The 25,195-nt window shown below is 39.5% G+C and overlaps 3 protein-coding genes across 3 annotated transcripts; all 3 read left to right on the plus strand.

Annotated features, from left to right (window-relative positions):
• Positions 1 to 10,649: 10,649 nt before the first annotated feature.
• On the plus strand, positions 10,650 to 15,177 carry LOC136848387 (pro-resilin-like). The gene is made up of 3 exons (XM_067120681.1): positions 10,650 to 10,799; positions 14,653 to 14,778; positions 14,908 to 15,177. Exons 1-3 carry the CDS (start codon positions 10,650 to 10,652, stop codon positions 15,175 to 15,177), a joined length of 546 nt encoding a protein of 181 aa, XP_066976782.1.
• A 3,235-nt stretch (positions 15,178 to 18,412) lies between these two features.
• Positions 18,413 to 19,202, plus strand: LOC136848388 (pro-resilin-like). The gene is made up of 3 exons (XM_067120682.1): positions 18,413 to 18,505; positions 18,662 to 18,787; positions 18,918 to 19,202. The coding sequence occupies exons 1-3, from the start codon at positions 18,413 to 18,415 to the stop codon at positions 19,200 to 19,202; spliced, it is 504 nt and encodes a 167-aa protein (XP_066976783.1).
• Positions 19,203 to 22,089: 2,887 nt separating this feature from the next.
• LOC136848389 (pro-resilin-like) lies at positions 22,090 to 23,178 on the plus strand. The gene is made up of 3 exons (XM_067120683.1): positions 22,090 to 22,218; positions 22,654 to 22,779; positions 22,909 to 23,178. Exons 1-3 carry the CDS (start codon positions 22,090 to 22,092, stop codon positions 23,176 to 23,178), a joined length of 525 nt encoding a protein of 174 aa, XP_066976784.1.
• Positions 23,179 to 25,195: the final 2,017 nt, after the last annotated feature.

The raw sequence follows: 25,195 nt of genomic DNA on the forward strand, positions 1-25,195 counted from the left end.
TTCCTGGTATAGTTTTTGGCACTATTAATCTACCTCTGCTTGCTCTTTTTGATAATTTTAGTTCCATGATATTTTCGGTAATTCCTTCTATCTGTTTCCATGCTTGAATAACCATGTAGCGTTCTCTTCTCCTTTCAAGACTATATAAATTTAAGAATTGTAGTCTTTCCCAGTAGTCAAGGTCCTTAACTTCTTCTATTCTAGCTGTAAATGACCTTTGTACACTCTCTATTTGTGCAATATCCTTTTGGTAGTGTGGGTACCATATTATATTGCAATATTCAAGTGGACTACGTACGTACGTTTATAAAGCATAATCATGTGTTCAGCTTTTCTTGTTTTGAAGTGCCGGAACAACATTCCCATTTTTGCTTTGCACTTTGCCAATAGAATTGCTATTTGATCATTGCATAACATATTCCTATTCAACATCACACCAAGGTCTTTAACTGCTTCCTTGTTTGTGATTGTCTCATTATTAGGTCCTTTATATGCATATAGCATTCCTACTTTATCACCATAGTTCATTGATTCAAATTTATCAGAGTTAAATACCATCCTATTTATCTCTGCCCATTTATATATTTTATTTAGGTCTCTTTGTAGCGAGTTCCTATCTTCATCACAAGCAATTTCTCTGCTTATTCTTGTGTCATCTGCGAAACTTCTTACTACTGAGTCCTTAACATTACTGTCTATGTCTGCAATCATAATCACAAACAGCAATGCAGCTAACACCGTACCCTGTGGTACACCGGATATTACCGTAGCTTCATCCGATTTCTCATCGTTTGCAATCACTATCTGTTTTCTGTTTTGCAAAAATTCTTTTATCCATCTTCCTACTTTGTCAACAATGTTATGTTTTCTAATTTTTTCGCTAATATATTATGATCTACCTTGTCAAAAGCTTTTGCAAAGTCTAGGTAAACCACATCTGTATCTTTTTCATTTATCATATTTTTTTATATATGCTTTCATGGTGGACTAACAGTTGGGTTTGTGTACTTTTTCCGGGTACAAAACCATGTTGTCCTATATTGAACAATCTATTTTTCATTAAATGTTTCATTATATTTTTTTATTACCCTTTCATATACTTTCATAATATGAGATGTCAGACTCACAGGCCTATAATTACTTGCCTCTAGTCTTGAACCACTTTTGAAAGTAGGAGTAATATATGCTAATTTATGCTCGTCATAAATCTTGCCTGTATCTATACTTTGTCTTAATAATATTGCTAGCGGCTTTGCGATTGAATGAACCACTTTCTTTAACAATATGACAGGTACTCCATCTGGTCCTGCTGCTGATCCATTTTTAATTTCATTAATAGCCTGCACAATATCGGCTTCTGTAATATCTATATCTGATAAGTATTCAGTATTTTCATCTCTTATTTCTGTATCATTATCTTCATTTTCAATTCTAGGTGTAAATTCACTCTTATATCTTTCTGCTAATATGTTACATATTTCCTTTTTCATTCGTTAATCGCCCTTCAATTCTTAGAGGGCCTATTTCTACTCTTATTTTATTCATCTTTTTGCATATTAATAAAAAATTTTAGGGTTTTGCTTGATATTTTGTAGTGTCATTTCTTCTAGGTTCCCTTTTTCATTTTCTTTTGATTGTATAATCTTTTGTTCTGCATTTTCTATCTTACTTTTTAGTTCCATCACTTTCCATGCATTCTTTTCTTTTGCAAGAGCTTTTTTCCACTTTCTAATTTTCTGGAACAAGATCCTTCTGTCTCTTGGAATTCGTGACTGATGATTACTTTTTTCTTCGGTATATATTTTTCCACTATTTCCTCTAATATTTTATATAATATATCGGTATTTACCTGTATATCATCACTTACAAATATATTTTCCCATTCTTTGTTTAATTCTTCATTTATTTTTGACCAATTTATATTCTTACTATAGAAATTGTATTTTCCATATCCTTCCCATTTTTCGTTTCTTGCTTTTCTCTGTTTTCATATGTTCTGGAACGGACTGTTAGTTCTATGACATTATGGTCCGAAATACTCGTGTTATATACTATTATTTCTTTAACATAGTTCACCTCGTTCACAAATACTAGATCTAAAATATTATCCTTTCTTGTTGGTAGGTGATTTATTTGCTGAATGTTATGTTCTAGTAGCATATCTAATAGCTTTTCAAATTGCCTCTTATCTTCTGCACTACTATTGCTCTCTTTTTATATGTATAAATACAACCACAGTCTCTATTCGTTCTTTCCATTCTACAAAAGGAAAGTTAAAGTCTCCAGTTAGGAGTATAGTCCAGTCCTTGTGATTTCTACATATTTCATCCAATTTTTCAATTATTATGTCAAACTCTTTAGTATTAGGGGGTCTATATATTACAATGTTCACTAATTTTTCATATTCAAATTCTACCGCTATTAATTCACATTCTGTGTTACTATATTTCTCACAGATTTTTTTTCCTTGATTGGCATCTCTTCCATATATCGCGGTTCCCCCTTGATTTCTATTTTTCTATCTGATCTATAAGTTTGGAAACCCTTTATCTGGTCATCATTACCAGTCTCTTGGGAATACCAGGTTTCACTTATATTCAATATTTCTATTTTTCATTTTGGGTTAGTTTTTCTAAGAACTCTATCTTTCTTTTTGAGTTACTCGAAACTAAACCCTGCGCGTTCATCACTATGATGGTTTGCATATTATCTCCATAATCTAATATGGGTAATAATAAGGATTTTCCCATGTCTCTTTCCTGTTCTGATATGTTGATCTTTTTTTCATTTCCAGAAATTCGTACATTAAAAAATCCAACTTTTCCATTATACTTGTTCTTCCAGCTTCATATTTATTCACTTTGTGCATAAACCTGCACTTATCTCCATATCTGCACCATCCCTTAGCATCATAGATACATTGCTTGTTCCTTGTGCTATATCTAGGTGCTGATGGCTCATATCGTGGTGCTGACATTTCATAATGTGTTGTTGGCTTGTTTTTGCCTTCATCACATGATCTTTGTTCTTTTCTTTATTTGTTTCATTTTTACCTTGATTTTTATATGTATTTGATTTTGATTTTGGTTTTTCATGGCTACAGGATGCATGTACCTACATTTCTTATTAAACCTACATCCATTTCCTTCTTTCCATTTTCTACATATTTTTGGATGTAGATAGCTGCATTCCTCTTCATAGCCATCTAGATATGCACATTTGCCATATATCTCATAATTGTGACATATCTTGGGATGTTTGTAATAACATCTTTCACCAAACCTGCAATTCCCTCTTTTCAAAAGGGTGCATACTGTGTCTTTTTTTTTTTTTTTTTTTTTTGTTCTTTCCCATCAGTATGGAGATCCGGGTACAACCTCTTTGGGATTTTATTTTGATTTATCATGTCATAATTTATTTCTTCATAAGTATGTTGCTGTATTGCCTCATATGTAGAATCTATGAGTTTCTCTGCATCCATACTATTATCCTGTTCTTTGTTTTCATTAATCTTTTCCCTCTCTTCAGTCTTATTTTCTTCTTTTCTATTTTCCTCTTCTTCCTCTTCTTCATCCTCTTCATCTTCTTCATCCTCCACAATCTGTACATTAAGTCTTGATTTAATGACCTTGTCTATCCATACTAGACATGTTGAGCAAAATATTTTTGTGTCCTTATTTCTATTTTGCTCAACTTCAGCACATGAAGGGTGTGTCGGTACGTGGCAAGCATAGCATTTCCTAATCAGGTTTTGTGGATTTACAATGCTATACCACACTCTACATAGTTTACATGCTTTAGGCATCCGTTTGCCTATTGCATCAATCAATATATTCACTAATTCCACCGTACTTATTTTCTTTGATGGAATGTGTTGATTTTTGTAGATTTTCTTTATAAGTCTTTTGATAACCTGAACTTTCATTGGTATCCCTTCTATTATTTTCATTATATTTTCAGCAGATTTGCTCCAATTTGAAGGATCGTATCCTTTCAATATGTCTGTGAATGATTTCACATCTTTTTGGTCAATGTTGCAATTTATCTCCACAATCAGCAGACCAAGTTCCCTTCCTGCCAATTCATCATATTGAATATCTCCTATGCATGCAAGATTTCTCCACCTTTTGCCACTATTGGTTGACTCCTCCATGATTTTCAGAATTTATTAATTCACTCGTACACAACTTATTAGACGGTTTATCACTCTAATCTGATATTAAGCTAATCACCGATAGTTCACGAACACTTTTAGCTATATTTCATTCGCTAATTGTATGTAAGACGCGTATTATCGGGTAGATTATCCAGACCATGAATGATTACGTCTCACCGAGAGAATGTCACATCACAGAGAGAGAGAGAGAGAGAGAGAGAGAGAGAGAGAGAATAAGTCAGTGTTTAAAAAGATACTCAAAGAGAAAGGTCTAAAATACAGAGAGATGAAGTTGATAATATTCTTTAAATCTTTATCTATGATTAAATTTTTATTTCTTGGTTCATTTTTCCCATTCTACCTCGCCAGACTTGCTCCTCTCTCTCTCTCTCTCTCTCTCTCTCTCTCTCTCTCTCTCTCTCTCTCTCTCTCTCAGGCGTGTCTTTGCATGCTTTCCCTCCCCGTTTTTCTCATCAAGGTTACCCCAATAATCTGCACCGAACTTCATGTTGAAGCATTTGCTACCAAACTTATCCATTTTGTTTTATTATTGCGCTATCGAGGACATTAAACTGATTTTTGTAAATACTGGCTGATAATAAACAAAACAGCTTGATATTTCTTCTTTTTGCAGACTGTAACTTAAATATATACAAAATATACTCGTGATTCTTTGAGGAACAGTCGTGCGATAAAATTTCTCCGGAGCTGACAAACTGATAAAGATGGAAGGAGGGGCAGATGAAGCCTTTCAGCTTTTAGACGAACTCTGAAGGACTGCAGAGTCTGTCAGTCCATCTTATTAATGCAAGGGGAAATTGATGGATGAGGTTGTGTGGCTTCTCGATTGTGAGATCAGTTTTCTTCCAAGTTGAATGTCATGGAGCGATTTGACCGAGTCCAGGATTTCGTTCTGTAGAGGTTAATTTCTCCTTTATACGTTTTTAGTTTTCTGTAAAAGAAAACTATTGTGCCGGTTTTGTGAGTCCGTCCGCACTTTTGGTGTCCGCCCTCAGATCTTAAAAAATAGTGAAGCTAGAGGGCTGCAAATTGGTATTCTGATCCTCCACCCTCCAGTCATCATATATACCAAATTGTAGACCTCTAGACTCAGTAGTTTTTATTTTATTTAAGGTTAAAGTTAGCCACAATCCTGCGTCTTGTAAAGATATAGGAGAGGCCACTACGGAGCCGTGGTTAAAGTTTCATGAGCCGCGGCTCATACAGCATCATACCGAGACTACCAACAGATAGATCCATTTTCATTGGCCTTGATTATACGCTGTACAGAACTCACTGGAAACGTTTAGAAGTAAATGACTTAAAACTTGCTGAAAGCAGCTCACATGGTGCACTGTAGGCATCACTGAAGGGCGTTTACAGAGTCTCTTCTGCCCTTAGTTGCACAAACTTTTTAAGAGCGTTTTACTTTACCCCCATTCTCGATTCCCTGGTTCAGTTTTGCTGTCCAACCTCTCTAACTAATACTTGTTAAGCGCAACTGTGGAGGTTTTGCCCCTGTTCCACCTTTTGATCCTTGTACTTCTTAAGAGTAATAATGAGTCATTAAACTGTCACATGTAACTCGTTATGTATGGTAATAACTAAAGTTGTAGGGAAACCTCATTCAGATTAAAAAAGTAATAAAGACATCCATCTAATCCCACCACTTGAAGAAATGTCCTTCTGTTATAAAAAATTTCAACGTCCCAATGACCTACTTTATGAACCGTTACCGGAAGCATTAAAAGTAGAAGCCGTCGGTGACATATTAATAAGAAGGGTGTCAGGAAGATTCATCAAAGGATCAGTTCCTTTTCGTGACTGACTTGTGGTCGCGAATCTGCTGAAGGAGACGAGTGGGAGGATCCTCTTGGGTATAAAAGGGATCGAACTCCTTCCTCGGCATCAGTTTTTCTTCTTCTTCCTCTTGTGATTGGTGTCCAGCATCATGGAAATGAAGGTAAATAGTTTCTTTCTCTCACAATTTAAATCTGCTTAAAACCCTTATAGACAGCCAACAGACTATGAAACCAAGAGGGTTCCAAAGGGAAATCAGCCTGTAGAGAGATATAAGTTACAGGATAAGGGGATAAATAGATAATTATGAGGGAAAGGAAAATAAAACCGATACACCTGATATTCATGAAATCATAGTAGACAGCAGGAATGAATTTACTCCTTGCTTAGACATTTGGAAATCAGAAAATTCCACAACTACACTAGGCTAAGTCTTCCACATTTTAGTTGTAGCCAAGATAAAACTCCCATCAAAGTGAGTAGTATTGAACCTGATACTAGAAAATGACACAATGTTTGGAAGAGGCGCCTTCCTAGTGTTGCTAGCAAGAACTGCAACACTAGACAGGCTGCTACTGCAAAAGGTTTGTCGTTTTCTAGTACCATATTTAATATTATTCAATTTGTTAGTTTCTAGAGCATATGGATACGATTTTCCCGAGAGGATGTTTCAACGTGAATATTAAATCTTCGTTGATATTTGTCTGCTCTGACTAAATGGGAAATTACTCTCTTGTACAGGCACTATTCTTGGCAGCCATATTGGCAGTTGCTGCTGCAGAGTCTCCCAGATCCTACGGACCTCCTCCTCCCCCTCACAGTCCTACGGCACACCTAATGGTTTCAACAACGGCAACGGACGTTTCGTAAGTGTAATCTCTCTCTAATTTTACCAAGTGTGCAACAGAGAAACATCGAATATATCAGATGCCTTCATAAGAATCCCAAACTCCTTTATCCTGTAGTCCTATCTGTACTCCTTCATTCCTTCTCAGCCTCCAGCTCGCTACGACTTCGAGTACGAGGTGAAGGACCGCCCATCAGGCAACGACTTCGGCCACCAGGAATCCCGAAGGGGCGACAACACTGACGGGTCTTATTCGGTGCTTCTTCCCGACGGCCGCTTTCAGAAGGTCACGTACGAGGTCAATGGAGACTCAGGTTTCTTGGCCGAGGTCACCTACGAGGGAGAAGCTCGGTACCCAAGACCTCAGGCCTCAGTTTCCAATGGATACCAAGCACCCAGGTCCTCCTCCTATGATTAATGTGGTATCTTGTTGATGAAGCGCAATGAACTGGTTATTCCCTAAGACGAACATTTAGATTTGATAATAATATATTTTGAATTTATCTCCAGAGTGTTATTTGTTCCTTCTTTGTTCTTTGTATGAGAGCTCTTGAAATTCTTTTTCTTTATGTATGAGATGTCCGGCAGCATCCAAATACACAAATACAACTGATCCAGTCTTTCGTATGTGAAATAAGCATATTACGAAAACAGGTGGTGCCCATAACCTACTTAAGGTATTTGAACGACTGGTTGCTGAAGAGCTGCCCAATGGTTAATCCACTCAACTGCAGGAGGTATAAAAGGAGAGTAACTAGGTATTCAACTGCATGTTTTGAAACCACAGGAATTGCTAATGCACCCCAGCTATGTTTTTTCTGAATTTCCACTCGTCCTGTGCACATACACATCTAAGGAAAAAACCATTTGAAAGCATATACACACTCACATAAACACTCCGAAGGCATTAACACTTTTCATATACGAATAATCTTTTGACCGTCAAGGATCTAAAACTTTCAGAAATGCCAGGTTTAAAATCCTACTTTGTCTTGGGACGAATGTATTGGAACCTCATCTTAAAAATGCTAACTCAGATATAAAAGATGATTTTCACATACTCCCTTTTTCACCATTGGAATGGTGGCTCCGTAAATTTGCAACATTCAGTTGTTTTAGCGAGTCTGTATGGGTGCAGTTGCTAGCTCTACCCCACTTTGCCTGCCTCATTTCCAGTAGGGTAGATTCATGGGCTATAATCTGAGAGCTGTTCACGCACCTTGCAAAAATGAACCGACTGCTGAACTTCCCGAAACAACTGTCACTGACACGTGCAGTCTTTCACTCATGAGTCACGAATGAAACTCCATGTGCAGGGAACTTCCATAAGTTCACACCATCAGGCTCCTGTCTTGTATGAGCTTCAAGGCTTCCTGAAAATGGGACCCTTTCTTTCTAAAACCCCTTCTTCCTTTTCATCAAACCTCCGTAAATGTTTTGAGGGATTCCACAAGGCCTCTGATATTCCGTTCTAAGTTCAGAACGTCAGTCTGGAATCGAGGAGAGATTTCTGTGTGTCACGAGAGAGAGAGAGAGAGAGAGAGAGAGAGAGAGAGAGAGAGAGGGAGAGAGAGAGAGAGAGAGAGAGAGAGAGAGAATAAGTCAGTGTTTACAAGGATACTCAAAGAGAAAGGTCTAAAATACAGAGAGATGAAGTTGATAATATTCTTTAAATCTTTATCTATGATTAAATTTTTATTTCTTAGTTCATTTTTCCCATTCCATCTCACCAAACCTGCTTCTCTCTCTCTCTCTCTCTCTCTCTCTCTCTCTTTCTCTCTCAGGCGTGTCTTTGCATGCTTTCCCTCCCCGTTTTTCTCATCAAGGTTACCACAATAATCTGCACCGGACTTCATGTTGAAGCATTTGCTACCAAACTTATCCATTTTGTTTTATTATTGCGCTATCGAGGACATTAAACTGATTTTTGTAAATACTGGCTGATAATAAACAAAAACAGCTTGATATTTCTTCTTTTTGCAGACTGTAACTTAAATATATACAAAATATACTCGTGATTCTTTGAGGAACAGTCGTGCGATAAAATTTCTCCGGAGCTGACAAACTGATAAAGATGGAAGGAGGGGCAGATGAAGCCTTTCAGCTTTTAGACGAACTCTGAAGGACTGCAGAGTCTGTCAGTCCATCTTATTAATGCAAGGGGGAAATTGATGGATGAGGTTGTGTGGCTTCTCGATTGTGAGATCAGTTTTCTTCCGAGTTGAATGTCATGGAGCGATTTGACCGAGTCCAGGATTTCGTTCTGTAGAGGTTAATTTCTTATTTATATGTTCTTATTTTTTGTAAAAGAAAACTATTGTGCCGGTTTTGTGAGTCCGTCCGCACTTTTGGTGTCCGCCCTCAGATCTTAAAAAATAGTGAAGCTAGGGGGCTGCAAATTGGTATTTTGATCCTCCACCCTCCAGTCATCATATATACCAAATTGTAGCCCTCTAGACTCAGTAGTTTTTATTTTATTTAAGGTTAAAGTTAGCCACAATCCTGCGTCTGGTAAAGATATAGGAGAGGCCACCACCGAACCGTGGTTAAAGTTTCATGAGTCGCGGCTCATACAGCATCATACCGAGACTACCAACAGATAGATCCATTTTCATTGGCCTTGATTATACGCTGTACAGAACTCACTGGAAACGTTTAGAAGTAAATGACTTAAAAATTGCTGCAAGCAGCTCACGTGGTGCACTGTAGGCATCACTAAAGGGCGTTTACAGAGTCTCTTCTGCCTTTAGTTGCACAAAATTTTTAAGAGCGTTTTACTTTACCTCCATTCTCGATTCCCTGGTTCAGTTTTGCTGTCCAACCTCTTTAACTAATACTTGTTAAGCGCAACTGTGGAGGTTTTGCCCCTGTTCCACCTTTTGATCCTTGTACTTCTTAAGAGTAATAATGAGTCATTAAACTGTCACATGTAACTCGTTATGTATGGTAATAACTAAAGTTGTAGGGAAACCTCATTCAGATTAAAAAAGTAATAAAGACATCCATCTAATCCCACCACTTGAAGAAATGTCCTTCTGTTATAAAAAATTTCAACGTCCTAATGACCTACTTTATGAACCGTTACCGGAAGCATTAAAAGTAGAAGCCGTCGGTGACATATTAATAAGAAGGGTGTCAGGAAGATTCATCAAAGGATCAGATCCTCTTCGTGACTGACTTGTGGTCGCGAATCTGCTGAAGGAGACGAGTGGGAGGATCCTCTTGGGTATAAAAGGGATCGAACTCCTTCCTCGGCATCAGTTCTTCTTCTTCTTCCTCTTGTGATTGGTATCCAGCATCATGGAAATGAAGGTAAATAGTTTCTTTCTTTCTTTCTTAATTTAAATCTTCTGCTGAAAACCCTTAGGGACAGAGTCAACAGACTATGATAAACCCAAGAGGACACTAAAGGGAAGTCAGCCTGCAGAGAGAGACAAGTTGTAGGAAGAGGTGATAAACAGATAAATATGAGGGAATAGGAAATAAAACCCATACAACTTATAATTATGAAAGCACAGCAGAGAGCAGGAATGAATTTGCTCCTCGCTTAAACTAGGCCATGTCTTCCACATTCTAGTTATAGCCAAGATAAAACTCCCATCAAAGTGAGTAGTATTGAACCTATAATAGATAACAATACACTTTTTGGAAGAGGCGCCTTCCTAGTGTTGCTAGCAAGAACTGCAACACTAGACAGGCTGCTACTGCAAAAGGTGTGTCGTTTTCTAGTACCATATTTAATATTAATCAATTTGTTAGTTTCTAGAGCATATGGATACGATTTTCCCAAGAGGATGTTTCAACGTGAATCTTAAATCTTCGTTGATATTTGTCTGCTGGGACTAAATGGGAAATTGCTCTCTTGTACAGGCACTGTTCCTGGCAGCCATATTGGCAATTGCTGCTGCAGAGTCTCCCAGATCCTACGGACCTCCTCCTCCACCCTCACAGTCCTACGGAAGACCTAATGGTTTCAACAACGGCAACGGACGTTTCGTAAGTCTAATTTCCCTCTAATTTTACCAAGTGTGCAACAGAGAAACATCGAATATATAAGATGCCTATATAATAATCCCCACTCCTTTATCCAGTAGTCCTTATCTGTACTCCTTCATTCCTTCTCAGCCTCCAGCTCGCTACGACTTCGAGTACGAGGTGAAGGACCGCCATCAGGCAACGACTTCGGCCACCAGGAATCCCGAAGGGGCGACAACACTGACGGGTCTTATTCGGTGCTTCTTCCCGACGGCCGCTTTCAGAAGGTCACGTACGAGGTCAATGGAGACTCAGGTTTCTTGGCCGAGGTCACCTACGAGGGAGAAGCTCGGTACCCAAGACCTCAGGCTTCAGTTTCTAATGGATACCAAGCACCCAGGTCCTCCTCCTATGATTAATGTCATATCTTGCTGATGAAAGGCGATGAACTGGTTATTCCTTAAGATGAACATTTAGATTTGATAATAATATATTTTGAATTTATCTCCAGAGTGTTATTTGTTCCTTCTTTGTTCTTTGTAGGAGAGCTCTTGAAATTCTTTTTTCCTTATGTATTGAGATGTTCGCCATCATCCATATACACAGTACAATTGATCCAGTCTTCTGTATGTGAAATAATCATATTATAGAGAGGCAAAATCACCTGAAAACAGGTGCTACCCATAACCTACTTAAGGTATTTGAACCACTGGCTGTGGAAAGTAGTGGCCAACGCAACCCACTGAACTACAGGAGGTATAGAAGGAGAGTAACCAGGTATTCAACTGCATCTTTTGGAACCAATGGAATTGCTAATGCACCCCAGCTATGTTTTTTCTCAATTTCCCCTCTCTTCTGTTGGGTTTGAGTAACCAAATAAAAGCAGGCAACAGTGCACATATGCATCTATGGAAAAAGCCATTTAAAAACATGTACACATTCACATAAACACAGATAAGACATTAACACGTTTCATATACAAATAATCTTTTGACCGGCAAAGACCTAAAACATTCAGATATGGTGGGTTTTAAATATTCCTTTGTCGTAGGACGAATATATTGGAACCTCATCTTAAAAATGTTAACTCAGATATAAGAAAAATTTTAAAATACTGCTTTTTTTTCACCTTGGGAAATGGTGGCTCCGTAAATTTGCAGTCTTCAATTGTTTTAGGAAGCCTTTATGGGTGCAGTTGCTTGAACTACCCCATTTTTGCTTGACTCATTTCCCGTTGAGTAGATTCATGGGCGATCATCTGGGAGTGGTTCAAGGACCTCGCAAAAATAAACCGAGGGCTGAACCGCCCGAAATAACTGTCACTGACACGTTCAGTCTTTGACTCATGAGTCATGAATGAACACCATGTGCTGGAAACTTCCATAAGTTCGCAACACCGGGCTCCTGTCTTGTATGAGCTTCAAGGCTTCCTGAAAATGAGGCCCCTTCTTTCTAAAACCTCTCCTTCATTTTCATCCAACCTCCGTAAATGTACTGAGGGATTGCACAAGGCCTTTGATATTCCGTTCTAAGTTCAGGACGTCAGTCTGGAATCGAAGAGAGATTCCTGTGTGTCACGAGAAAAGAGAGAGAGAGAGAGAGAGAGAGAGAGAGAGAGAGAGAGAGAGAGAGAGAATAAGTCAGTGTTTACAAGGATACTCAAAGAGAAAGGTCTAAAATACAGAGAAATGAAGTTGCTTTTTATTTCTTAGTTCATTTTTCCCATTCTATCTCACCAAACCTGCTTCTCTCTCTCTCTCTCTCTCTCTCTCTCTCTCTCTCTCTCTCTCTCTCTCAGGCGTGTCTTTGGATGCTTTCCCTCCCCGTTTTTCTCATCAAGGTTACCACAATAATCTGCACCGAACTTCATGTTGAAGCATTTGCTACCAAACTTATCCATTTTGTTTTATTATTGCTCTATCGAGGACATTAAACTGATTTTTGTAAATACTGGCAGATAATAAACAAAAACAGCTTGATATTTCTTCTTTTTGCAGACTGTAACTTAAATATATACAAAATATACTCGTGATTCTTTGAGGAACAGTCGTGCGATAAAATTTCTCTGGAGCTGACAAACTGATAAAGATGGAAGGAGGGGCAGATGAAGCCTTTCAGCTTTTAGACGAACCCTGAGGGACTGCAGAGCTGTCAGACCACCTTATTAATGCAAGGGGGAAATTGATGGATGAGGTTGTGTGGCTTCTCGATTGTGAGATCAGTTGTCTTCCGGGTTGAATGTCATGGAGCGATTTGACCGAGTCCAGGATTTCGTTCTGTAGAGGTTAATTTCTCCTTTATACGTTTTTAGTTTTCTGTAAAAGAAAACTATTGTGCCGGTTTTGTGAGTCCGTCCGCACTTTTGGTGTCCGCCCTCAGATCTCAAAAAATAGTGAAGCTAGAGGGCTGCAAATTGGTATTCTGATCCTCCACCCTCCAGTCATCATATATACCAAATTGTAGCCCTCTAGACTCAGTAGTTTTTATTTTATTTAAGGTTAAAGTTAGCCATAATCATGCGTTTTGCAAAGATTTAGGAGAGGCCACCACCGAACCGTGGTTAAAGTTTCATGAGTCGCGGCTCATACAGCATCATACCGAGACTACCAACAGATAGATCCATTTTCATTGGCCTTGATTATACGCTGTACAGAACTCACTGGAAACGTTTAGAAGTAAATGACTTAAAACTTGCTGAAAGCAGCTCACGTGGTGCACTGTACGCATCACTGAAGGGCGTTTTCAGAATCTCTTCTGCCCTTAGTTGCACAAACTTTTTAAGAGCGTTTTACTCTACCTCCATTCTCGATTCCCTGGTTCAGTTTTGCTGTCCAACCTCTCTAACTAATACTTGTTAAGCGCAACTGTGGAGGTTTTGCCCCTGTTCCACCTTTTGATCCTTGTACTTCTTAAGAGTAATAATGAGTCATTAAACTGTCACATGTAACTCGTTATGTATGGTAATAACTAAAGTTGTAGGAAACCTCATTCAGAATAAAAAGTAATAAAGACATCCATCTAATCCCACCACTTGAAGAAATGTCCTTCTGTTATAAAAAATTTCAACGTCCCAATGACCTACTTTATGAACCGTTACCGGAAGCATTAAAAGTAGAAGCCGTCGGTGACATATTAATAAGAAGGGTGTCAGGAAGATTCATCAAAGGATCAGATCCTCTTCGTGACTGACTTGTGGTCGCGAATCTGCTGAAGGAGACAAGTGGGAGGATCCTCTTGGGTATAAAAGGGATCGAACTCCTTCCTCGGCATCAGTTCTTCTTCTTCTTCCTCTTGTGATTGGTGTCAGCATCATGGAAATGAAGGTAAATAGTTTCTTTCTTACTCAATTGAAATCTTCTGCTGAAAACCCTATAGACAGTCAACAGACTATGAACCCAAGAGGACACTAAAGGGAAATCAGCCTGCAGAGAGAGACGAGGTATAGGGAAAGGTGATAAATAGATAAACATGAGGAAATAGAAAATAAATCGATACACCTGATATTCATGAAAGCACAGCAGAGAGCAGAATGAATTTGATCCTTGCTAAACATTTGGAAATGAGAAGATTTCACAATTGCACTAGGCTAAGTCTCCCATCAAAGTGAGTAAGTAGTATTGAACGTGATACTAGAAAATAACACACTGTTTGGGAGAGGCGCCTTCCTAGTGTTGCTGGCAAGAAGTGCAACACTAGGCAGGAAAGCTGTTGCAAAAGGTGTGTCGTTTTCTAGTATCAGGTTTAATATTATTCAATTTGTTAGTTTCTAGAGCATATGGATACAATCTTCCTAAGAGAATGTTTCAACGTGAATCATAAATCTTCGTTGATATTTGTCTGCTGGGACTAAATGGGAAATTGCTCTCTTGTACAGGCACTATTCTTGGCAGCCATATTGGCAGTTGCTGCTGCAGAGTCTCCCAGATCCTACGGACCTCCTCCTCCACCCTCACAGTCCTACGGAAGACCTAATGGTTTCAACAACGGCAACGGACGTTTCGTAAGTCTAATTTCCCTCTAATTTTACCAAGTGTGCAACAGAGAAACATCGAATATATAAGATGCCTATATAACAATCCCCACTCCTTTATCCAGTAGCCCTTATCTGTACTCCTTCATTCCTTCTCAGCCTCCAGCTCGCTACGACTTCGAGTACGAGGTGAAGGACCGCCCATCAGGCAACGACTTCGGCCACCAGGAATCCCGAAGGGGCGACAACACTGACGGGTCTTATTCGGTGCTTCTTCCCGACGGCCGCTTTCAGAAGGTCACGTACGAGGTCAATGGAGACTCAGGTTTCTTGGCCGAGGTCACCTACGAGGGAGAAGCTCGGTACCCAAGACCTCAGGCTTTAGTTTCTAATGGATACCAAGCACCCAGGTCCTCCTCCTATGATTAATGTCATATCTTGCTGATGAAAGGCGATGAACTGGTTATTCCTTAAGATGAACATTTAGATTTGATAATAATATATTTTGAATTTATCTCCAGAGTGTTATTTGTTCCTTCTTTGTTCTTTTTCCTTATGTATTGAGATGTTCGCCAGCATCCAAATACACAATATAACTGATGCAGTCTCCTGTATGTGAAATAATCATATTATAGAGAGGCAAAATCACCTGAAAACAGGTGCTAACCATAACCTACTTAAGGTATTTGAACCACTGGGTGCTGAAAGAGCTGCCAACGCTTAATCCCCTCAAACACAGAGGGTATAGAAGGAGAGTAACCAGATATTCAACTGCATCTTTTGGAACCATAGGAATTGCTAATGCACCCCAACTATGTTTTTCTCAGTTTCCCCTCTCTCCTGTTGGTTTTGAGCAACCAAATAAAAATAGGTAACAGTGCTCATATACATCTATGGAAAAAACCATTCGAAAACATAAATACAATCACATAAACACTCAGAAGACATTAACACTTTTCTTGTAAAAATAATCTCTCGACCGTCAAAGGTCTAAAGCCCTCAGATATGGTGGATTTTAAATATTCCTTTGTCGTAAGACGAATGTATTGGAACCTCATCCTAAAAATGCTAACTTAAATATAAAACAGGATTTTCACATATGCATTTTTTCGCCTTTGGAAATGGTGGCTCCGTAAATTTGCAGTCTTCAATTGTTTTAGCAAGTTCTTATAGATGCAGTTGCTTGACCTACCCCATTTTGCCTGCCTCATTTCCAGTTGGGTAGATTCATGGTCTATAATCTAGGAGCGGTTCACAGACCTTGCAAAAAATGAACCGGGGCTGAACAGCCCGAAAAACTGACACGTTCAGTCTTTGACTCATGAGTCATGAATGAAACCCCATGTGCAAGAAACTTCCATAAGTTCACACCATCGGGCTCCTGTCTTGTATGAGCTCCAAGGCCTCCTGAAAAATGAGTCCCTTTCTTTCTAAAACCTCTTCTCCCTTTTCATCGAACCTCCGTAAATGTTTTGAGGGATTCCACAAGGCCTCTGATAGTCCGTTCCAAGTTCAGGACGTCAGTCTGGAATCGAGGAGAGATTCTTGTCTGTCACGAGCGAGAGAGAGAGAGAGAGAGAGAGAGAGAGAGAGAGAGAAAATAAGTCAGTGTTTACAAGATACTCAAAGAGAAATGTCTAAAATACAGAGAAATGAAATTGATAACACTCTTCATATCTTCATCTATAATTACCTTCTTATTAATTTTCTTAATTCGTTTTTCCCATTGTATCTCGCCAGACTTGCTCCTCTCTCTCTCTCTCTCTCTCTCTCTCTCTCTCTCTCTCTCTCTCTCTCTCAGGCGTGTCTTTGCATGCTTTCCCTCCCCATTCTTCTCATCAAGGTTACCACAATAATCTGCACCGAACTTCATGTTGAAGCATTTGCTACCAAACTTATCCATTTTTTTTTATTATTGAAGTATCCAAGACATTAAATCGATTTCTGTAAATACTGACGGAAAGATAAACAAAAACAGCATGATATTTCTTCTTCTTGCAGACTGTAACTTAAATATACTGTATACAAAATATACTCGTGAAATTCTAAGGAACAGTCGTGTGATAAGATTCCTCTGGAGCTAGAGACACTGATGAAGACAAATGGAAGGGCAGATGAAGCCTTTCAGCTTTTAGACGAAGTCTGAGGGACTGCAGAGTCTGTCAGTCCATCGGATTAATGCAAGGGGGAAATTGATGGATGAAGTTCTGTGGCTTCTCGATTGTGAGATCAGTTTTCTTCCGGGTTGAATGTCATGGAGCAATTCGACCGAGTCCTGGATTTCGTTCTGTAGAGGTTAATTTCTTCTTTATATGTTCTTATTTTTTGTAAAAGAAAACTATTGTGCCGGTTTTGTGTGTCCGTTCGCACTTTTGATGTCCGCCCTCAGATCTTAAAAAATAGCGAAGCTAGAGGGCTGCAAATTGGTATTTTGAATCTCCATCCTTCAGTCATCATATATACCAAATTGCAGCCCTCTAGACTCAGTAGTTTTTATTTTATTTAAGGTTAAAGTTAGACATGATCGTGCGTCTTGCAAAGATTTAGGAGAGGCCACCACGGAGCCGTGGTTAAAGTTTCATGAGCCGCGGCTCATACAGCATCATACCGAGACTACCAACAGATAGATCCATTTTCATTGGCCTTGATTATACGCTGTACAGAACTCACTGGAAACGTTTAGAAGTAAATGACTTAAAACTTGCTGAAAGCAGCTCACATGGTGCACTGTAGGCATCACTGAAGGGCGTTTTCAGAGTCCTTTCAGCCCTTAGTTGCACAAACTTTTTAAGAGCGTTTTACTTTACCTCCATTCTCGATTCCCTGGTTCAGTTTTGCTGTCCAACCTCTCTAACTAATACTTGTTAAGCGCAACTGTGGAGGTTTTGCCCCTGTTCCACCTTTTGATCCTTGTACTTCTTAAGAGTAATAATGAGTCATTGAACTGTCACCTGTAACGCGTTATGTATGGTAATAACTAAAGTTGTAGGGAAACCTCATTCAGAATAAAAAAAGTAATAAAGACAACCATCTAATCCCACCACTTGAAGAAATGTCCTTCAGTTATAAAAAATTTCAACGTCCCAATGACCTACTTTATGAACCGTTACCGGAAGCATTAAAAGTAGAAGCCGTCGGTGACATATTAATAAGAAGGGTGTCAGGAAGATTCATCAAAGGATTAGATCCTCTTCGTGACTGACTTGTGGTCGCGAATCTGCTGAAGGAGACGAGTGTAGGATCCTCTTGGGTATAAAATGGATCGAACTCCTTCCTCGGCATCAGTTCTTCTTCTTCCTCCTTTTGTGATTGGTGTCCAGCATCATGGAAATGAAGGTAAATAGTTTCTTTCTCTCTCAATTTAAATCTGCTTAAAACCCTTATAGACAGTCAACAGACTATGAACCCAAAAGGTTTCCAAAGGGAAATCAGCCTGTAGAGAGATATAAGTTACAGGATAAGGGGATACATAGATAAATATGAGGGAAAGGAAAATAAAACCGATACACACGATATTCATGAAATTACAGTAGACAGCAGGAATGAATTTACTCCTTGCTTAGACATTTGGAAATCAGAAAATTCCACAACTATACTAGGCTAAGTCTTCCACATTTTAGTTGTAGGCAAGATAAAACTCCCATCAAAGTGAGTAGTATTGAACATGATACTAGAAAATGACACAATGTTTGGAAGAGGCGCCTTCTTAGTGTTGCTAGCAAGAACTGCAACACTAGACAGGCTGCTATTGCAAAAGGTGTGTCGTTTTCTAGACCAGATTTAATATTATTCAATTTGTTAGTTTCTAGAGCATATGGATACATTCTTCCCAAGAGGATGTTTCAACGTGAATCGTAAATCTTCGTTGATATTTGTCTGCTCTGACTAAATGGTAAATTACTCTCTTGTACAGGCACTATTCTTGGCAGCCATATTGGCAGTTGCTGCTGCAGAGTCTCCCAGATCCTACGGACCTCCTCCTCCACCCTCACAGTCCTACGGCACACCTAATGGTTTCAACAACGGCAACGGACGTTTCGTAAGTGTAATCTCTCTCTAATTTTACCAAGTGTGCAACAGAGAAACATCGAATATATCAGATGCCTTCATAAGAATCCCAAACTCCTTTATCCAGTAGTCCTTATCTGTACTCCTTCATTCCTTCTCAGCCTCCAGCTCGCTACGACTTCGAGTACGAGGTGAAGGACCGCCCATCAGGCAACGACTTCGGCCACCAGGAATCCCGAAGGGGCGACAACACTGACGGGTCTTATTCGGTGCTTCTTCCCGACGGCCGCTTTCAGAAGGTCACGTACGAGGTCAATGGAGACTCAGGTTTCTTGGCCGAGGTCACCTACGAGGAGAAGCTCGGTACCCAAGACCTCAGGCTTCAGTTTCTAATGGATACCAAGCACCCAGGTCCTCCTCCTATGATTAATGTCATATCTTGCTGATGAAAGGCGATGAACTGGTTATTCCTTAAGATGAACATTTAGATTTGATAATAATATATTTTGAATTTATCTCCAGAGTGTTATTTGTTCCTTCTTTGTTCTTTGTAGGAGAGCTCTTGAAATTCTTTTTCCTTATGTATTGAGATGTTCGCCATCATCCAAATACACAGTACAATTGATCCAGTCTTCTGTATGTGAAATAATCATATTATAGAGAGGCAAAATCACCTGAAAACAGGTGCTACCCATAACCTACTTAAGGTATTTGAACCACTGGCTGTGGAAAGTAGTGGCCAACGCTTAACCCACTGAACTACAGGAGGTATAGAAGGAGAGTAACCAGGTATTCAACTGCATCTTTTGGAACCAATGGAATTGCTAATGCACCCCAGCTATGTTTTTCTCAATTTCCCTCTCTTCTGTTGGGTTTGAGTAACCAAATAAAAGCAGGCAACAGTGCACATATGCATCTATGGAAAAAGCCATTTAAAAACATGTACACACTCACATAAACACAGATAAGACATTAACACGTTTCATATACAAATAATCTTTTGACCGGCAAAGACCTAAAACATTCAGATATGGTGGGTTTTAAATATTCCTTTGTCGTAGGACGAATATATTGGAACCTCATCTTAAAAATGTTAACTCAGATATAAGAGAAAATTTTAAAATACTGCTTTTTTTCACCTTGGGAAATGGTGGCTCCGTAAATTTGCAGTCTTCAATTGTTTTAGGAAGCCTTTATGGGTGCAGTTGCTTGAACTACCCCATTTTTGCTTGACTCATTTCCCGTTGAGTAAATTCATGGGCGATCATCTGGGAGTGGTTCAAGGACCTCGCAAAAATAAACCGAGGGCTGAACCGCCCTGAATAAATGTCACTGACACGTTCAGTCTTTGACTCATGAGTCATGAATGAACACCATGTGCTGGAAACTTCCATAAGTTCGCAACACCGGGCTCCTGTCTTGTATAAGCTCCAAGGCTTCCTGAAAATGAGGCCCCTTCTTTCTAAAACCTCTCCTTCATTTTCATCCAACCTCCGTAAATGTACTGAGGGATTGCACAAGGCCTTTGATATTCCGTTCTAAGTTCAGGACGTCAGTCTGGAATCGAGGAGAGATTCCTGTGTGTCACGAGAAAAGAGAGAGAGAGAGAGAGAGAGAGAGAGAGAGAGAGAGAGAGAGAGAGAGAGAGAGAGAGAGACAGAGAATAAGTCAGTGTTTACAAGGATACTCAAAGAGAAATGTCTAAAATACAGAGAAATGAAGATGCTTTTTATTTCTTAGTTCATTTTTGCCATTCTATCTCACCAAACCTGCTTCTCTCTCTCTCTCTCTCTCTCTCTCTCTCTCTCTCTCTCAGGCGTGTCTTTGCATGCTTTTCCTCCCCGTTTTTCTCATCAAGGTTACCACAATAATCTGCACCGTACTTCATGTTGAAGCATTTGCTACCAAACTTATCCATTTTGTTTTATTATTGCGCTATCGAGGACATTAAACAGATTTTTGTAAATACTAGCTGATAATAAACAAAAACAGTTTGATATTTCTTCTTTTTGCAGACTGTAACTTAAATATATACAAAATATACTCGTGATTCTTTGAGGAACAGTCGTGCGATAAGATTTCTCCGGAGCTGACAAACTGATAAAGATGGAATGAGGGGTAGATGAAGCCTTTCAGCTTTTAGACGAACCCTGAGGGACTGCAGAGCTGTCAGACCACCTTATTAATGCAAGGGGGGAAATTGATGGATGAGGTTGTGTGGCTTCTCGATTGTGAGATCAGTTTTCTTCCGAGTTGAATGTCATGGAGCGATTTGACCGAGTCCAGGATTTCGTTCTGTAGAGGTTAATTTCTTCTTTATACGTTTTTAGTTTTCTGTAAAAGAAAACTATTGTGCCGGTTTTGTGAGTCCGTCCGCACTTTTGGTGTCCGCCCTCAGATCTTAAAAAATAGTGAAGCTAGAGGGCTGCAAATTGGTATTCTGATCCTCCACCCTCCAGTCATCATATATACCAAATTGTAGCCCTCTAGACTCAGTAGTTTTTATTTTATTTAAGGTTAAAGTTAGCCACAATCATGCGTCTTGCAAAGATTTAGGAGAGGCCACCACCGAACCGTGGTTAAAGTTTCATGAGCCGCGGCTCATACAGCATCATACCGAGACTACCAACAGATAGATCCATTTTCATTGGCCTTGATTATACGCTGTACAGAACTCACTGGAAACGTTTAGAAGTAAATGACTTAAAACTTGCTGAAAGCAGCTCACGTGGTGCACTGTACGCATCACTGAAGGGCGTTTTCAGAGTCTCTTCTGCCCTTAGTTGCACAAACTTTTTAAGAGCCTTTTACTCTAACTCCATTCTCAATTCCCTAGTTCAATTTTGCTGTCCAACCTCTCTAACTAATACTTGTTAAGCGCAACTGTGGGGGTTTTGCCCCTGTTCCACCTTTTGATCCTTGTACTTCTTAAGAGTAATAATGAGTCATTGAACTGTCACATGTAACTCGTTATGCATGGTAATAACTAAAGTTGTAGGGAAACGTCATTCAGAATAAAAAAGTAATAAAGACATCCATCTAATCCCACCACTTGAAGAAATGTCCTTCTGTTATAAAAAATTTCAACGTCCCAATGACCTACTTTATGAACCGTTACCGGAAGCATTAAAAATAGAAGACGTCGGTGACATATTAATATGAAGGGTGTCAGGAAGATTCATCAAAGGATCAGATCCTCTTCGTGACTGACTTGTGGTCGCGAATCTGCTGAAGGAGACGAGTGGGAGGATCCTCTTGGGTATAAAAGGGATCGAACTCCTTCCTCGGCATCAGTTCTTCTTCTTCTTCCTCTTGTGATTGGTGTCCAGCATCATGGAAATGAAGGTAAAAAGTTTCTTTCTTACTCAATTGAAATCTTCTGCTGAAAACCCTTATAGACAGTCAACAGACTATGAACCCAAGAGGACACTAAAGGGAAATCAGCCTGCACAGAGAGACGAGGTATAGGGAAAGGTGATAAATAGATAAACATGAGGAAATAGAAAATAAATCGATACACCTGATATTCATGAAAGCACAGCAGAGAGCAGAATGAATTTGATCCTTGCTTAAACATTTGGAAATCAGAAGATTTCACAATTGCACTAGGCTAAGTCTCCCATCAAAGTGAGTAAGTAGTATTGAACGTGATACTAGAAAATAACACACTGTTTGGGAGAGGCGCCTTCCTAGTGTTGCTAGCAAGAAGTGCAACACTAGGTAGGCAGCTGTTGCAAAAGGTGTGTCGTTTTCTAGTACCAGGTTTAATATTATTCAATTTGTTAGTTTCTAGAGCATATGGATACAATCTTCCTAAGAGAATGTTTCAACGTGAATCATAAATCTTCGTTGATATTTGTCTGCTGGGACTAAATGGGAAATTGCTCTCTTGTACAGGCACTATTCTTGGCAGCCATATTGGCAGTTGCTGCTGCAGAGTCTCCCAGATCCTACGGACCTCCTCCTCCACCCTCACAGTCCTACGGAAGACCTAATGGTTTCAACAACGGCAACGGACGTTTCGTAAGCCTAATTTCCCTCTAATTTTACCAAGTGTGCAACAGAGAAACATCGAATATATAAGATGCCTATATAACAATCCCCACTCCTTTATCCAGTAGTCCTTATCTGTACTCCTTCATTCCTTCTCAGCCTCCAGCTCGCTACGACTTCGAGTACGAGGTGAAGGACCGCCCATCAGGCAACGACTTCGGCCACCAGGAATCCCGAAGGGGCGACAACACTGACGGGTCTTATTCGGTGCTTCTTCCCGACGGCCGCTTTCAGAAGGTCACGTACGAGGTCAATGGAGACTCAGGTTTCTTGGCCGAGGTCACCTACGAGGGAGAAGCTCGGTACCCAAGACCTCAGGCCTCAGTTTCCAATGGATACCAAGCACCCAGGTCCTCCTCCTATGATTAATGTCATATCTTGCTGATGAAAGGCGATGAACTGGTTATTCCTTAAGATGAACATTTAGATTTGATAATAATATATTTTGAATTTATCTCCAGAGTGTTATTTGTTCCTTCTTTGTTCTTTTTCCTTATGTATTGAGATGTTCGCCAGCATCCAAATACACAATATAACTGATGCAGTCTCCTTTATGTGAAATAATCATATTATAGAGAGGCAAAATCACCTGAAAACAGGTGCTAACCATAACCTACTTAAGGTATTTGAACCACTGGGTGCTGAAAGAGCTGCCAACGCTTAATCCCCTCAAACACAGAGGGTATAGAAGGAGAGTAACCAGATATTCAACTGCATCTTTTGGAACCATAGGAATTGCTAATGCACCCCAACTATGTTTTTCTCAGTTTCCCCTCTCTCCTGTTGGTTTTGAGCAACCAAATAAAAATAGGTAACAGTGCTCATATACATCTATGGAAAAAACCATTCGAAAACATAAATACAATCACATAAACACTCAGAAGACATTAACACTTTTCTTGTAAAAATAATCTCTCGACCGTCAAAGGTCTAAAGCCCTCAGATATGGTGGATTTTAAATATTCCTTTGTCGTAAGACGAATGTATTGGAACCTCATCCTAAAAATGCTAACTTAAATATAAAACAGGATTTTCACATATGCATTTTTTCGCCTTTGGAAATGGTGGCTCCGTAAATTTGCAGTCTTCAATTGTTTTAGCAAGTTCTTATAGATGCAGTTGCTTGACCTACCCCATTTTGCCTGCCTCATTTCCAGTTGGGTAGATTCATGGTCTATAATCTAGGAGCGGTTCACAGACCTTGCAAAAATGAACCGGGGGCTGAACAGCCCGAAAAACTGACACGTTCAGTCTTTGACTCATGAGTCATGAATGAAACCCCATGTGCAAGAAACTTCCATAAGTTCACACCATCGGGCTCCTGTCTTGTATGAGCTCCAAGGCCTCCTGAAAATGAGTCCCTTTCTTTCTAAAACCTCTTCTCCCTTTTCATCGAACCTCCGTAAATGTTTTGAGGGATTCCACAAGGCCTCTGATAGTCCGTTCCAAGTTCAGGACGTCAGTCTGGAATCGAGGAGAGATTCTTGTGTGTCACGAGAGAGAGAGAGAGAGAGAGAGAGAGAGAGAGAGAGAGAGAGAGAGAGAAATAAGTCAGTGTTTACAAGATACTCAAAGAGAAATGTCTAAAATACAGAGAAATGAAATTGATAACACTCTTCATATCTTCATCTATAATTACCTTCTTATTAATTTTCTTAATTCGTTTTTCCCATTGTATCTCGCCAGACTTGCTCCTCTCTCTCTCTCTCTCTCTCTCTCTCTCTCTCTCTCTCTCTCTCAGGCGTGTCTTTGCATGCTTTCCCTCCCCGTTTTTCTCATCAAGGTTACCACAATAATCTGCACCGAACTTCATGTTGAAGCATTTGCTACCAAACTTATCCATTTTTTTTTTTATTATTGAAGTATCCAAGACATTAAATCGATTTCTGTAAATACTGACGGAAAGATAAACAAAAACAGCATGATATTTCTTCTTCTTGCAGACTGTAACTTAAATATACTGTATACAAAATATACTCGTGAAATTCTAAGGAACAGTCGTGCGATAAGATTCCTCTGGAGCTAGAGACACTGATGAAGACAAATGGAAGGGCAGATGAAGCCTTTCAGCTTTTAGACGAAGTCTGAGGGACTGCAGAGTCTGTCAGTCCATCGGATTAATGCAAGGGGGAAATTGATGGATGAGGTTCTGTGGCTTCTCGATTGTGAGATAAGTTTTCTTCCAAGTTGAATGTCATGGAGCGATTCGACCGAGTCCAGGATTTCGTTCTGTAGAGGTTAATTTCTTCTTTATATGTTCTTATTTTTTGTAAAAGAAAACTATTGTGCCGGTTTTGTGTGTCCGTTCGCACTTTTGATGTCCGCCCTCAGATCTTAAAAAATAGCGAAGCTAGAGGGCTGCAAATTGGTATTTTGAATCTCCATC

Source organism: Macrobrachium rosenbergii, chromosome 19 (genome assembly GCF_040412425.1).
Source record: "Macrobrachium rosenbergii isolate ZJJX-2024 chromosome 19, ASM4041242v1, whole genome shotgun sequence".
NCBI classification, from domain to species: domain Eukaryota; kingdom Metazoa; phylum Arthropoda; class Malacostraca; order Decapoda; family Palaemonidae; genus Macrobrachium; species Macrobrachium rosenbergii.

What these genes read in the sequence shown, in the direction of transcription:
- LOC136848387 (XM_067120681.1), top strand. Translation starts at nt 10,650, where the DNA reads ATGGGAAATTGCTCTCTTGTACAGGCACTGTTCCTGGCAGCCATATTG. An exon ending in ACAACGGCAACGGACGTTTC is followed by an intron (nt 10,800 to 14,652) that starts GTAAGTCTAATT and finishes TCTCTTGTACAG; the next exon opens with GCACTATTCTTGGCAGCCAT. An exon ending in ACAACGGCAACGGACGTTTC is followed by an intron (nt 14,779 to 14,907) that starts GTAAGTCTAATT and finishes ATTCCTTCTCAG; the next exon opens with CCTCCAGCTCGCTACGACTT.
- LOC136848388 (XM_067120682.1), top strand. Translation starts at nt 18,413, where the DNA reads ATGATACTAGAAAATGACACAATGTTTGGAAGAGGCGCCTTCTTAGTG. An exon ending in ACAGGCTGCTATTGCAAAAG is followed by an intron (nt 18,506 to 18,661) that starts GTGTGTCGTTTT and finishes TCTCTTGTACAG; the next exon opens with GCACTATTCTTGGCAGCCAT. An exon ending in ACAACGGCAACGGACGTTTC is followed by an intron (nt 18,788 to 18,917) that starts GTAAGTGTAATC and finishes ATTCCTTCTCAG; the next exon opens with CCTCCAGCTCGCTACGACTT.
- LOC136848389 (XM_067120683.1), top strand. Translation starts at nt 22,090, where the DNA reads ATGGAAATGAAGGTAAAAAGTTTCTTTCTTACTCAATTGAAATCTTCT. An exon ending in AGCCTGCACAGAGAGACGAG is followed by an intron (nt 22,219 to 22,653) that starts GTATAGGGAAAG and finishes TCTCTTGTACAG; the next exon opens with GCACTATTCTTGGCAGCCAT. An exon ending in ACAACGGCAACGGACGTTTC is followed by an intron (nt 22,780 to 22,908) that starts GTAAGCCTAATT and finishes ATTCCTTCTCAG; the next exon opens with CCTCCAGCTCGCTACGACTT.